General features: G+C 32.4%; 1 protein-coding gene across 1 annotated transcript in view; it reads right to left on the reverse strand.

The window, feature by feature from the left end:
* Positions 1 to 12,359, reverse strand: part of LOC127725714 (pyrokinin-1 receptor-like) — a 49,473-nt gene extending 37,114 nt beyond the window's left edge. The window contains exon 1 of the mRNA XM_052232890.1: positions 11,677 to 12,359. Within this exon, the coding sequence (XP_052088850.1) occupies positions 11,677 to 11,929 (253 nt within the window). The 5' untranslated portion in view covers positions 11,930 to 12,359. The remainder of the gene's footprint in view (positions 1 to 11,676) is intronic.
* Between the last annotated feature and the right edge of the window lie 2,502 nt (positions 12,360 to 14,861).

Consider the following 14,861-nt stretch of genomic DNA (forward strand, 5'->3'; position numbering starts at 1 on the left):
AAAACTATTTCTGAAGGAGCTGTTATAGCAAATGGAAATCGTAGTAACAATTATATTTTTAAAAGTGTAAAGTAAAGCTAGATGAGAATGTTTTTAAAAGGATTTTTTTCTTGATTTTATTTTACTCAAATTAACGGTTTTATCCCAGATTTGAAGGATAAACATCACGTAAAAACAAATTAAGTAAGTGTAATTTCCTGTCAAGAAAATGTTTGTTAATTGATATCTTAATAATGAAATATTAGTAGCCTTGTGATCTGTAATACTTCTTCGTAAAGTTACTAAATGCAAACAATTGATTATGTGTCGTTTTGCTTAACGCCCGGTTGCAAATATTACATGCAGATTCGATAATACAATATGGGGACATTTATTACAATAGGTAGGTTATGCAAAGTTGCTCGGCCTGGAGAAAGGAATGACCAATGACAGACAGGGACATCATCTCTACACGAGGCATCGGATTTAACGTCCACATTCCGGCCAGACGAAGCTGCGTATTTATATATCCCATACAGCCTTTCTTGAGCAAGAGTTTTTGGGTTTAACCGCCGTAATGAAGATGTACATGTGACCATATTCCAATACCCTCACTCAAACATGTGTGGTCTAATGCAAAAGAATAAAAGTAGATGTGGAGTGTTATTCTATGAGACGTCAGCCCAATGATACAAATAATTAAAAGACAAGAAAATAATTTAACCATTCTATTGAATATTTAAGATAAACCAAAAAAAAAAAAACAAATAGAAACTGTAGTATTTTTTACATAATATAATTTTAATCCAAACAAAAATGACATATTTAGTTCATAGAGTTTATAATTGGTGATATATTACATTCAAAAGTGCATTTAATTTCAATAAAAGGTGTGAGTACAAATATAGATCCCCTATTTCCGATCGGTTCCTTCTTATTTCTTCATGCCAAGGATGTAATTATAAATTGAGAAAAAAGCATTGTAAGTAGAGATTTACTGCTAAGTCGCATATAAACTGTATTAAAGCACGAAATCCCAAAGTATTCCATCTTCTAAAAAAACTAAAACAATTTGTAATGATTAAAAGTAAGTGCCGAGAAGTCTCCGGTTTTATTTAGTTTAAACATTAAATTAATTTTCTTGAAGAACTTGTACGAAATCGTCAGTTGCTTATAAAGGGTAATATTATGGTTTTAAAGAAGTGTCAATTTAGGAATAACTTATAAATGCATGGTTACAGAATTACGTCTGAAACTTATTAAATCTAGCTTCGGGATAATTAACTTTTTTTCTCTGCTGTCGGTTTCAAAATCTATTAGGAGAAACAACATCTTAAAGTTGACATCTGAAGGGCTTCAAGCCTGTTTGAAGTATATTAAACACGAAATAATATACATTTTGACATTTAAAGAAAACAATTAAGCGAATTTATTTGAAAAAATAAACTATATAAGTATGTGGGTTCTATTACACATACGTTTTTCATATCCCATTTGCTATGAGACTTAATTTGTCAATCGACAATAATATTTCAAAACGTTAATCATACTGTACAAATGACCGCTAAATTTGGTACCAATATGTACTTTTAATATATATGGTTTTCTTTTCATGAACAAGTGCATACATATTTCAATATGCTTTCAATTATTTTTTCTCAACCTAGTAAGACACTGACGACTAATGAATTCGATATCTGATTTAATCGTACTAAGTAAGCATTACTGAAAAGATCTTTCACTACAGGGATACAAATATCAAAAATTGGTCAAACTTAAATTGTGGAAGTATGATTCCAAGTGCAGGACTTAATAAAAAGAGGTAAATCGCATCAAGCTTTATACATTTATATAAATAGAGCTAACAAATTTAGGACTTACCATTCAATATAAAGATAAGGAGATGAGGTATCATGATTGCCAATGAGACAACTATCCACTAAATTCAAAATTCAAATAAAGTGGATGTAAGCAATTATAGGCAACCGTACGGCCTTCAACAACGAGAAAAACCCATACCGTATAGTCGGCTATAAAAGGCCCCGACATGAAAAATATGAAACAATTCAATTGAGAAAACTAACGGCCTAATTTATAACAAAACAATTAACGAAAAACAAATATGGCAGACATGAACCAACGACAACCACTCTGTTTCCTTTGATGATTAGTCTGAAGAAATGCTAAAAAAATTCTTATTTTAAGTAAAGTTTGTTTTGAGCATTGGTGTATGACGGCTTGATACTTTGAGCTTGGCAATGCTTTCAGTAACTACATGCGAAGATTCTATATTCGGGATAATTTGTTATCTATTTTGTGTTTTTGTCATTTATTATCGCTGTATTGTTGAGTTAAATGCTTTTCCTGGGTAGGTTTCTATAGTACGTTCTGTTAATGTATTGGTCGAGATCAAAAAAGGGGGAGGGTTGAGATCTAAAAAAAAAAAAAAATTGCCACATTTTCATGTCTGTCCTTAGTCTGGAATCTCGTCACCAGTAGCGTACGTCACATATTATATTTACACGAGAATGTGGGTTTTTAATGGTATAAATGTAATATTGTAAATAAGTAATAATTGTATTTCTTGGTTTGAAATGAAATTATCTTCTGCGGAAATTATACTTAATTATTATAATTAAACAAAAGGCTGTCGAAATGACAGCAATTCGTTTTTTTATTAAATTTATAAATGTCATTTCAAAGCTATGAAGGGCCATAACTCATGTGAAAACTGAAAATCACCAATATCGAAATTGACCTATGTTTTGTCACCAGTAACAAGATATTGAAGTTTGAAAGCATTTGTCGAAAGGTTTTGTCACCAGTAACAAGATATTGAAGTTTGAAAGCATTTGTCGAAAGGATCTCAACTTCTTGCACACAAATGACTTAAAATACCATTTTCAAAATCAATCAAGGACGACATCTTCGTAGTGGCAAAAGTAAAAATCGTCCATATCAAATTTGACCTCCATTTGGTCATCAGTGACAACATAATTTTTTATACAAAATTTTAAATATATTGGTTCAACAGTTCTCAAGTTATTGCACGTGAACAACATAAACGGCAATTTTCCAATCAATTAAGGACTATAACTCCTGAACGGCAGAAGTGAAAATCGTCAAAGTCGAACTTGACATTAATTTTGTCATAAATAACAATATATTAAAGTTTTAAAATCCATTTACGCCTTTTTTATTTAATGCCTTAGAACTTAAAATAAATAAATGCGTTTACAAACATGTTGTCTATAGATAATTTACTGAAAACCTATTTTCCCAATGATTTAATTATTATACATGTAAAACACAACCATGTGTATTGTTTGTAATTTGTCTTTGTTTGTATGTGTGTTTTTTCCGAAAGAATCAAGTGTTGGTGGCTGATGTGGTCTGTTGAACTGTGAGGTATTTATGGCGATTCATGACATCCCCTTTTATGTATTATAAGCGATCGACAAGAACAAATTATATAATAGTATAATAATAAAAAGTTATTTTGAAGAAGTGTATTGATGTGTAAACTCGGCCTTTAATTCACAATCTTAACATAATTATAATAATAGTTTGTGAGCGAGTCAGCCGAGTTATCACTGATTTCGTTTAAGGGAGCTACCATTTGATTTTTATGGGGGGGCTAGGATGAAAAAATTTGTCCTGCCTTTTTATTTTTCTCTCTATTCGGTCCTGCCTTTTTATTTTTCACTCTATTCGGTCCTGCCTTTTTTTTTTTAGTTTATCCTGACTTTTTTTTTTACTTAAATTGTCATCCTGCCTTTTTTTTTTGTTAATAATCTCATTCTGCCTTTTTTTTTTACTCAAAACTCCTGTCCTGCCTATTTTTTTCAAATTTCATCCTATCCCCGCCCCCCCCCCCCCCCCCCCCCCCCCCAATAAAAATCAAATGGTAGCTCCCTAAATACATTTTGATAAGACATCATTTCAAAGAGAACAAGATAAGCAAATATATACCTTTACAAAAATGCAGCAATTAAATTAAAACAAAGTGGTGGAATTAAGTATGTACATGTTTGCCATATATATTACAAATACGTATTTAACGAGCATGCATTTTTTTTACGCAGAATAAAATATGAGGAAATGAGTTGAAGCGCAAATAACTTTCTCCTGCAATTAACGTGTCTTTTATTAATCATGTCTGTACATTATTTAATTATTGAATCGTCGATTTGTTTTCGTTGGTAATTATACATTCAATCTCTGTACGAAACATTACATGAAAATATAAACCATTGCATGCCGTTGGCTCTTTCTTATTGAGTGTACATTTCTCAGATGTTTGGAAATCAACATAATTGCTGTAAAAGCTCTAATGGTTGTGGTCGTGAAATTATTTCATCCAAAAGGTAAACAAGAAAAACTATTGGTTGCTTGTCATTTGCCTGACGCCCAGCGCCTTATAATGACAAATCCACTATGTGAACAAATTAAAAAAAAAATAATCAACATGCATGTGGGTTCTGCCAAGTCGATCGATTAGAATGAAAGGCGGAATCTGTACAGCCAGGGGAAATTTTTTGTTGGATAATGACTACTGGCCATCTATGTACTCTCACAGAATTGTGACAAGGGTCCTTTAATACACATATGATTGAACTTAAATTCCCTTGACGAGGCTTTCGATCCCTCTAGTTATTATTTAATAGTTCTTTAACGTTCAGAGACCTTGGTATTCTCACTACACAAAACATCTGATTTAACGTCTCCATTCCGATGGAACAATGTGGCTGCGTATTTATACATTCCACACAGATAAACGGACGCACGTCAGAATATGTATTACTGCCGGACGGGAGTAGTTCAAGTGACCATATTTCTTTAAGCATTCAACCCATGTGGTTTTACAACCACTATGTATACATCATCAGTTGTTCAAAACATAGAGTAAACTTTATAACTAGCAAATAGATTTACTGTAAAAAATATTATTTACAGAGGTTTAATTATAAGCATAGTACCTTCACAACATCATTTGATACTCTGATCTAGCCAGTCATAAGCTATGGTACATTCATTTGGGGCACTCGTTGTTTTTGAACAGAGCTATCAGGTTTTTAAGGGTGTTGGCAAGTATTCGCCAAATGATGCTATCAACGGGGACATGGGCTGGAGACGATCTAGTGTAAAACAATGGACATGTGTCTTTAGGCACTGGACAAGATGTAGTGTCATGAACAATGACAGAATGAATTGTAAAGTGTTCAAATGGTCACATAGAAATGCTGTAAATTATAAGAAAAACTGGTGTAATAGAGTCATGAAAAAATTAAAGATTGTAATTTTGAATTGTATGCTAGTCTTAATAGTGTGCTGCGTAAGAATATTGCTTTACAACTTGAAGATATTTCATTTAATGAATATATTGAAGAATGGCAAACGAAAATTTTGTCACAGAGTAAGGGTAACAAGCTTCGTACTTATACGCTATACAAATCACAATATTGTACAGAGTTATATTTAAAATAAATTATGTCCATTAAATTTAGAAGTGATTATGCAAAATTTAGATGTGGCGTTGCGCCACTTAAAATAGAAACAGGACGATACGAGGATAAACCAATTAATGAAAGATCTTGTTTTATGTGTAAAAATGAAATTGAAGATAAAAAACATGTATTTACTTTATGTCCTATATATGCAGACCTTTGAAATATATTGTATAGTGAAGCAGTAAAACATAACGATCAATTGTATAACTTGTCTAATAACGAAAAGTTTGCATTTTTATTCAGAAACGGAGAACTATGTCAGGTAAATGCTAAAACCTGCTTTAATATTTTATGTTGAAGAACACGAACCGCGATGGTACTCCGAACCGCGAAGGTCACGCTGAAATGCGATGGTTTGACGCTGAAGTGCGTTTTTGATCACGCTGAAGTGCGATGATGACATTGTGACGCTATCTTTTTTGTAACTACGCCGAAGTGCGATGGTGGTTACGCTGAAGTGCGATGGATTACATAAACTATATTTTCGATGTCGATGAAAAAGTCAATTTGTTTGTTAAAAGCAGCTTTTCATGTTTATTAAGTAAATGATCAAGAATATTAACCCGTTTAATTAAACACAGTCATGATACATATTACCAGTCTTAATTGTAACGTTGAAGTCTGCTTTGGACAAAAATAAGCCAACGTTCATACAATTATGCAAGACGTTACATACAAAGGTTATTTTCTATAAAAACCGGTGCTAATTGCAATGACTGAAAATGCGATAGCTGTTTAAAATGCAATATTAATTTAATAAAGGCCTTATAAACTTATCACCTCAGTGGTTTTTACTGCAACTGGAGAAAATATGGAATGTTTTTGCATACTAGTATTCGACATGAATACAACTTTTAAGCAGATTTTAATACTACCGGAAAAGGAAAATAATTGGTAGACAGGGGAAATTTAGATAATTTAGATCTTTTTTTCGAAATCTACAGAAGTTCCGTTTTTTTACGTAATATGGAACTTCGAATTCTCTAACTACATATGGGTCCGGAGAGAGACTTTCCGTATTATGATATTACGGTAAACGTGGAACTCATGAGAGCTGAGAGCTGAGATTACGTTAAGATAAACTGTTAAAGCAGAATAATGTCCCCATGCAGTAAATTTAAAGAGAACGATCTCTCATTTAGTATGAAACTGTAACTAATGACATTTATAGACCATCGCACTTCTGCGAAGACCATCGCACTTCAGCGTGACCATCGCACTTCTACGAAGACCATCGCACTTCCGCGTGACCATCGCACTTCAGCGTCCCCCATCGCACATCCGAGTCCTACATATATAGCTGATGATGTAATTAAATCTTAGATATATATTGTTTTAAAATTATGTAAAACATTGTATATAATTAATCATTTAATAGTCTCTCATAATTCTTAATAGAATGGCGCTTGTATATGTTTTAGTATTTAAGCTAATGATATTTTACTGTTAGTTTTAATATACAATATGTTTTATATATGTATTTGAATGTTTTATGGTATACGCTATGTTTTATATATGTATTTGAATGTTTTATGGTATACGCTATGTTTTATATGTGTATTTGAATGTTTTATGTTATACGCTATGTTTTATATGTGTATTTGAATGTTATATGTTATACAAGTGGTGAGTCTTTAATAAAATATTGAATCTATAAAAGGACTACACATCCCGCTTATTATAAAATTGAGAATGGAAATGGGGAATATGTCAAAGAGACAACAACCCGACCAAAGAGCAGACAACAGCCTGATATATAGTTCCATTAATAATAAATCCATCCACTTTTCAAATAAATTGTTATTTTTTGCTCCTGACTTAATAGACTGATTGAAAGAATTATTTTTATTTGTTCTTAAATCATTGATTTTTTTGCTCGAATGAACTATTCGCGTTTTCCCAACTTTTGAAGAATCTGCATGTTTATCAAAAATAGCCAAACATGAGGTGAACATGTGGTTTATACAGCGATTACAATTAATGCTTCAAATGTCTGTCTTTGACTAAGGTTTTTTCCCCTAAGTATCTTTGTCTACATTTTTCTATATCAGCATAGGATATAGCCTTCGCTTTTCGTGAAAAGGTATTTTTGGTAATCTGTAACTTTCAGCCGTCTTTTGCTGTCTGTCATATCGATACAATTGACATAAAATTTGCTACCTCATTTCCATTGGATGTTTGTTTTCGTGCGTTTTGTAACTTGACTTATCGAAAAAGGAATGGGAGTATTGAATATTACTTAATCACGTCGGACGAGTATGTGCTGGAGGAAGTTTATCGATGGCCGTCTATGTTTATATCTTAAAAAGAAGCAAAACACACAAAATGGACAGTAAAATTTATAAGTCGAAGAAAAACCGACAATACTATGCCAAAAAAAAAAAAAACAACAGACAAACAACATCCACGAAACACTACATAGAAGACCAAATACTGAGCAACACGAACTGTACACAAAACTTGCGTTTTTGTTCTTTCCTATGAAATGTTGTAAAAATGGCTGATGTTTTAGTGCATGTGGTCCATCGCTTACATAATAAAAAAAAACAAAGGATATGGGGTATCCATCCCGGACAAAATCAGTACATGCACAGCAAAAATTACACAAAAAGCACAGGAACAGCGCTTGTATTGCTGTTCTTCGTCTCAATGTCACAGTGAGGCCTTCAACACGGGGCAAAACAAATTCTCACCTCACTGCAATTTAAAGGCGGCCCCTAGCACCGGTTTGATAGGAATTCTTTTGCAAAAATAAATTGGATAGACTTTGTAAGATGGAACACCATCAAACCGGGCACGGTCAAAAAAGAATATACTGGAAAGTAGTACAGATTTAAAACAAAATAGTTCCTACGCATAGGTGTTAATATAAAACTATATAGAATAAAATTGAGGGCATATATTGCCTGTTTCTTAGATATAAAGTACCTGGTTTGGTGTGTCCAAAATTCCGGTAACCAGTACGTCGATCTAATGTATAAATAGCAGTATATTGATCCCGCGCCCATAAAATGTTTGGAAGTGAAAAATTTAACGTGGATAGGAATGAGGGCCAAGAATAGGTGGTGTGCGTATTATTAAAATTTTAGTACACTAACTGGCCTAACATTGAGAGAATGATGTATGTTTTAACTGCAGCCTACATCACTACGACTATTTTTTGAAATAATGAAACAGCAACCCAAAAGCACAAAAATCATGACAGAGGTCAACATGCGGCTTCAACAATTTGTAGACAGATGGATGTTAAGACACCAAATTCCCAAACTAATTAGATAAGAAAAAAAAAAAACCAACCACTAACTCAGTTGATGACCTGGAACAGGCACACGATCAGGTGGCGGGGTAACATTATTTTTTGAAATCTCAAAATAACAAATAATACATAAAAAAGCATACAAATAAGCCAGTACAGGAAAAGCACTTCGCTCCTTTTTAACTGGGTTAATAACAAGAGGCTCCCAAGAGCCTGAATCGCTCACCTGGTAAAACATGTTGTGATTATTAGATATTTTTTCCTTGATTGCAATTAGGTATGTTTGCTTATTTGTAGCTATATATTTAGTGGCATTTTTTTGTAAGTCTTGTATTGATGATCATTTTTACTATTTACATTTTATACCTATCTATTAACGATTTTGAGATATTTTATTTATTATATTTTTGTCATTTAATTTAAAGGCAATAAATCCTATAACTAGTGTGACAATTTGGCCATGTTGACTTAATTGTATATGATCTCATTTTGATGACCTTTTATGCTTTTTAAAATTTCTTCCTTACTCGTACAGTTTTTGACAAAAATGGATAAAAAATTTCGGTCATGAATGATTTGTAGATCTTATTTTGCTGAACATTTTTGCTATATATTGTTGCTCTCTATATTTGTTTCTGTAAATAAATCATAAAATAAACAAAAATAGTCATTCAGGGGCAATAACTCCTATAAGCGGTTGATAATAATTGTCCATGTTAAATTTACCACTCATGTTCTATTTTTAGCAACGGCGGGCATGTTTGTTGATTGATCAAATTAAAACTCCAGTTAAAATTTTTAAACTAGATGCCGAAAGAAACAATCAGGAAAAGTTTGGTAACATTTGGCCCTCTAGGTCTAGAGGAGAAGATTTTTTTTTAAAGTTTACGACGACTTACGCCTTGATTGGAAAAGCTCACATAGGCCAGGTGAGCTGACAAACACACACAAACTAAACTACTAATGAACGAACCCTTTGAGAACAAGATTAAATCCCCGTGGCCCACAAGGAGAACTGCTGACATAGTTGTATCTTAATTACTTCTAGGTCTGATTTCTTTCTGTTATTTCAGAAATATCATTCAAACGATAATAACTAATTGTGATATATTTTGACAAGCCAACCCCTTCCCATTGAATTTACTGAACTCGTCCAACGCCCTGCTTCTTATAAAATGGGTCCCCTATTCAGATTTTTATAATTAACGAACCAACCCGTGTTTTTAAGGCGTAAAATTCGTCCAAATTCAAAAGGATCCCGCAAAAAAAGAAATCACTGTTACATCTAAAAATAAAATGCTGCTGCCTATTTAAAATGGTCTCCCTTTTCATGTTTTTCTAAATAATGAATACACACGTGTTTTCAAGGCAAAAACTTCATCCAAAGTCTAAAGAATCTAGCAAAATATTAAGTCACCGTTACATCGTAACAAAAATGCTCGCAATAACTGAAAGCAATCTCAGCGTACTTTTGTCCGATATGAACTGATGCCTTCCTATAATCATTTATTGATTGCTGTGTTTCATAGAGGTGTTTCATACATCAACGCCAAGAAAAAGAAACATCTAAGTCTTGCTACAAACAATATCTAAGTGAATAAATGTTCATCCCTTAAAATACTAGGCGCAATAATTCTAAAAACAGTACAAAAATTACCTATATAACTAATTCCACTTATAGCCCCAAAAATGATTTGAATGAAATGCCTAAATTTTGAACCCATTTAATCATATTCAGAAAATAATAATATATAGAAATGAGGGGATGCGGTATGATTACCAATGAGACAACTATCCACCAGAGTTAAAATGAGGTGGTAGTTAGCAATTATAAGCCACCGAACGGCCTTCAATGAGAAAAACCCATATTGCATTCATATTTATTTGTTAATTAACTACTATGTATCAGTAAATGTGTGATGGGATAGATACGATATTGATGAGATCTAACGGGATGTAAGAAATATTAAAAAAAAAAAATAGGACACAATGCATCCGATTGTGTAATAGAAAATAGAGATGTATGCCACCAATAAAGATCATGTCTGCAATGTAATTATTTGGCAGCACGTAAAACAATCGTTTCTATGCAGAAACCTAAGAGTATTTTGATGTCTACACATTGTTCTTCCTGACATTAACGCTTCCTTGACTGATTTAAACGCAAACCTATTTTTGTTACTCATAATGATTTGTTTGTTAGGAACAATCCCATTAAGTATAATTTCCTGTCTATACAGCCCTGAAAAAAGCATATTGTTTTTGTTAAAATTAAGCACGTTGACGAAAGTGTAAACCACACAACAATTTCATGTAAAAGTATAGCAATGAATGTCAGTTACTTGTTTAAATAATCATTGTTAAGTTTTTTTCTGGTATCTAAGGTTATATATAACGAAAAGATATACATAGTTTTGTTGTATCAGATCTACAGCATTTACATTAGTTTTTGGACTTTCAATTATTTTGGCCTCGAGCATCACCAAATGGGCATTAATTGTCGATATGCGCATCTGGTGCAATAAAAGTGAAGCAGGACTGTTAGAAAAGGCTACACAATGAGTATACTAATACAATAAACGTCTGCAAGTACAATACACCTGACCTTATGTTTCATGCCATGCATCTCAGTAACAGAAAAAGTGGACTATTCATATAATGAACAATTCTTTTTTTTTGTCTGAAAGTAATTATCTTTTTTTTTGCAAATGCGATTTTTTTTTCACCAGGCTCTATTCATACGATAAACTTATATGTTGTGTATACGTTAAAGACACAACAACTCAATGACAATAAAATCAAAAGACATTAGACAACTGTATGTACAATGTGTCAAACTCTTTATAAGTTATATTTATAATTATAATGAACGGTAACAATTATATTTAAATTTGAATGCTATCAACAAAATTTAAAAAACGAAAGTCTCACCTATAATCAGTGTCATTAGATCCGAAACTGCCAAACTAACCAGATAATAATTCGTCGCTGTGTGCATATTACGATTCCTTGCAATCACAATACAGGTACAGAAGTTTCCAAACATCCCAGTTATAAATATTCCAATATAAATAATATTAAGCACAACTAGTTGTTCCGTATTGACATACCTGTCACCCAATTTGATGGCCAGGTAAGCTGCTGCATCGAAAGTACCGTTTGAAATGTTTAAAGACTTATTCATTTTTGTTGTTTATATTAAAGAAACGATGCGTTCTACTCAGCCTTCAATGGAGTTTCGAAGATGCTTACGTTCACTTCTTAATTACTCTTCCTGTATCAATGTAACTTAATAAATTAAATTAACATTGTTTATGATGGAGTAACGCAAAACGGTATTTCCTGCTTATTTATATCAAGTTTCTATTACAACATCTGAAATTATCACATCAGTATTAATAACATACACACAAACATAAAATGCGAAGCTGAAAATTTTCTTGACAATTTTGACAAGTACAAACTATATACGGCCTATACTATTTAAACAATAATTTGGAACTAACCACACCATAAGAGCATTGATTTCTTTAGTTAAATCTCAACAGTATGTACATTCGTGCCTACGATATTGTCTGATTGATATAAGCTCGAAAATAAATCTTACTAAGGAAAGTGATTGCTGCATACAATGATAAGGTTTGTTAGTAGCTTTTAAATGTTCAACTTATTGCATACTATGGTAAACATAATCAACATAATTAACATTCATGATTGATGACTACATATCTTTATGCAATACGCTGAAACGCTGTTTTGTTTATTATAACTGATACCTAGTAAATGGGAACAAAACTATTTTTATGACGAAAGAAAAGTTAGTGCTTTCATTTTATTTATGCGCATGCATATACATATACAGAAGGAATGAAAACATTAAATTGGAGGCCTATTGTAGCATTTTAAAAGTTATTTCAAGACAATCTTTATCCCTTTGTAATGTAAAACCATCTTTGCTCTAACTTTTATATATTTGGATGATATATTGGCTCTCAATAATGACGACTTCAGTATGTACACTACAGAGATTTATCTTGTTGAACTGACTTTAAATAAAGCTAATACTAACAATGAACACTGCCCTTTCCTGGATCCTGATATCTATATCTTAAACGGGATGCTTAATAACAAAATTTACGATAAAAGAGATGATTTTTCATTTCCCATTGTTAATTATCCATTTTTAGATGGTGACGTTCCCTTGTTTATATATCTCTACTTGTTCGATTCGCTCGTGTATGTAACAACGCATTTGATTTTAACGAAAAAAATCTTTGTATTACCAGGGTTTTCGATATCACAAACTAGTCAAAACATTTACTTTTTATCATCGGTACAAGGACATCATTCGTCAATATAAATCAACATGCAGACTTCTTATACGTTCAGGTATTTCACTTCCAATCTTTTATGGTAATATTCTATACAAAGCACAAAAATGTCGTCATTCACCTCAAAAGCTAACCAAACCGTTAAACAGACTTATTCAGAAGGATAAAGTTACGATACTGTTATCAGGTCATTAAAGATGGCATATTTTGGAATTAATATTGATTCACTCATAGGGTATTTGCATAGGAAATAAACACATTTATTCTAAAACCAGTTGTTGTCATGATACGGGTTATGTTCTCATATATTTTATGATGGTATGATACTTAACCCCTAACGGGAGGGATTGTGCTTAATTTTCATATGATGAAGACATAATCTTTCAATCAGTTTAATTGAGGTTTGGAGCTGGCATTTCAGTAACTGCTAGTAGTCCTTTGTTAATTTATGTATCATTGTCATTTTGCTTAGTTTCTTCTGTTACCTATTCTGACATCGAACTCGGACTTCTTTTAAATTGAGTTTTACTGTGCGCATTGCTGTGTATTTGTTATTTCTACATTGGTTAGAGGTATAGGGGAGGGTTGAGATCGCACAAAACATGTTTAACCCGCCGCATTTTTGCGCCTGTCCCAAGTCAGGAGCCTCTGGCCTTTGTTAGTCTTGTATGTTTTTTAAATTTTAGTTCATTTATACGTTTCGGAGTTTAGTGTGACGTCCATTTTCACTGAACTAGTACACAGTTTTGTTTAGGGGCCAGCTGAAGCCCGCCTCCGGGTGCGGGATTTTCTCTCTGTGTTGAAGACCCATTGGTGGCCATAGGCTGTTTTCTGCTCTTTGGTCGGGTTGTTGTCTCTTTGACACATTGCCCATTTCCATTCTCAATTTTATTCTGAAAGTCACATTTATTTCGTTTTCTACTCGAAATAGGTGTTTCGTCGTAGATTCTGTTTGATGATTTCCAATATTCGTAAGGGTTTGATGGAATTGAACATGTACATATAAGAGACTTCATACGGACCTTTAAGGAGATGTTTCCGGGTTTCTTGGACGTACAGGATTTTACGTCACCATTCCAGAACCGGAAAATTGATTATAATAGTGTCGCAGAATAAAAACATAATGATGTATTATTTTAAGATTAACACTTGAATCATCATTCATCTTAAGTTTGTCGTTTCAATCAATGCATTCAAACGTGTAAGTGTTTTATATAACTAGGTTTGTTAATTATCGAAATATCACCATGCAATACACTCAATATTATATGTAAAAATAATACAAAAATTCCAACATTTTTAAAGGTTCTTATGTGATGACAATAAATTATATGTGATTGTAAAACATATATGCCATGCATTTTAATAGCATGATAAAAAGTAAAGGCCAAGGTGGCCAATATGCATCGTTGTGTTTTACATGAGGTTAGCAGGGTGAAGTTTTATTTTTATTTACCATATGTTTACTTCAGTGATATAAAAACTCAATTTCTGTTAGATAATTTGGGAAATTGGAAAAGGTATGATAAGTCACCCCCCCTTTTTTTTGCTCCTTGAATTAGAAAATTAAAATTAGAATAATGTGTTATAAATCTATCAGAAACACTTATATTCATAAAACCTCAGTCTGGCAGACAATAGTATTCATATTTTGAATTTTGTCTAACAATTTTGCATTAGGGCTTTACACTTCTTGCATTTAGTGCAAAACTGCCAAAATAGCCATATTTCGAGATCTTTGTCATTAGTATTTAGAAACAAACCAAGACTTTACCCAAAAAAAAT

This window comes from Mytilus californianus, unplaced genomic scaffold (assembly GCF_021869535.1).
Source record: "Mytilus californianus isolate M0D057914Y unplaced genomic scaffold, xbMytCali1.0.p SCAF_15, whole genome shotgun sequence".
Classification (NCBI taxonomy): domain Eukaryota; kingdom Metazoa; phylum Mollusca; class Bivalvia; order Mytilida; family Mytilidae; genus Mytilus; species Mytilus californianus.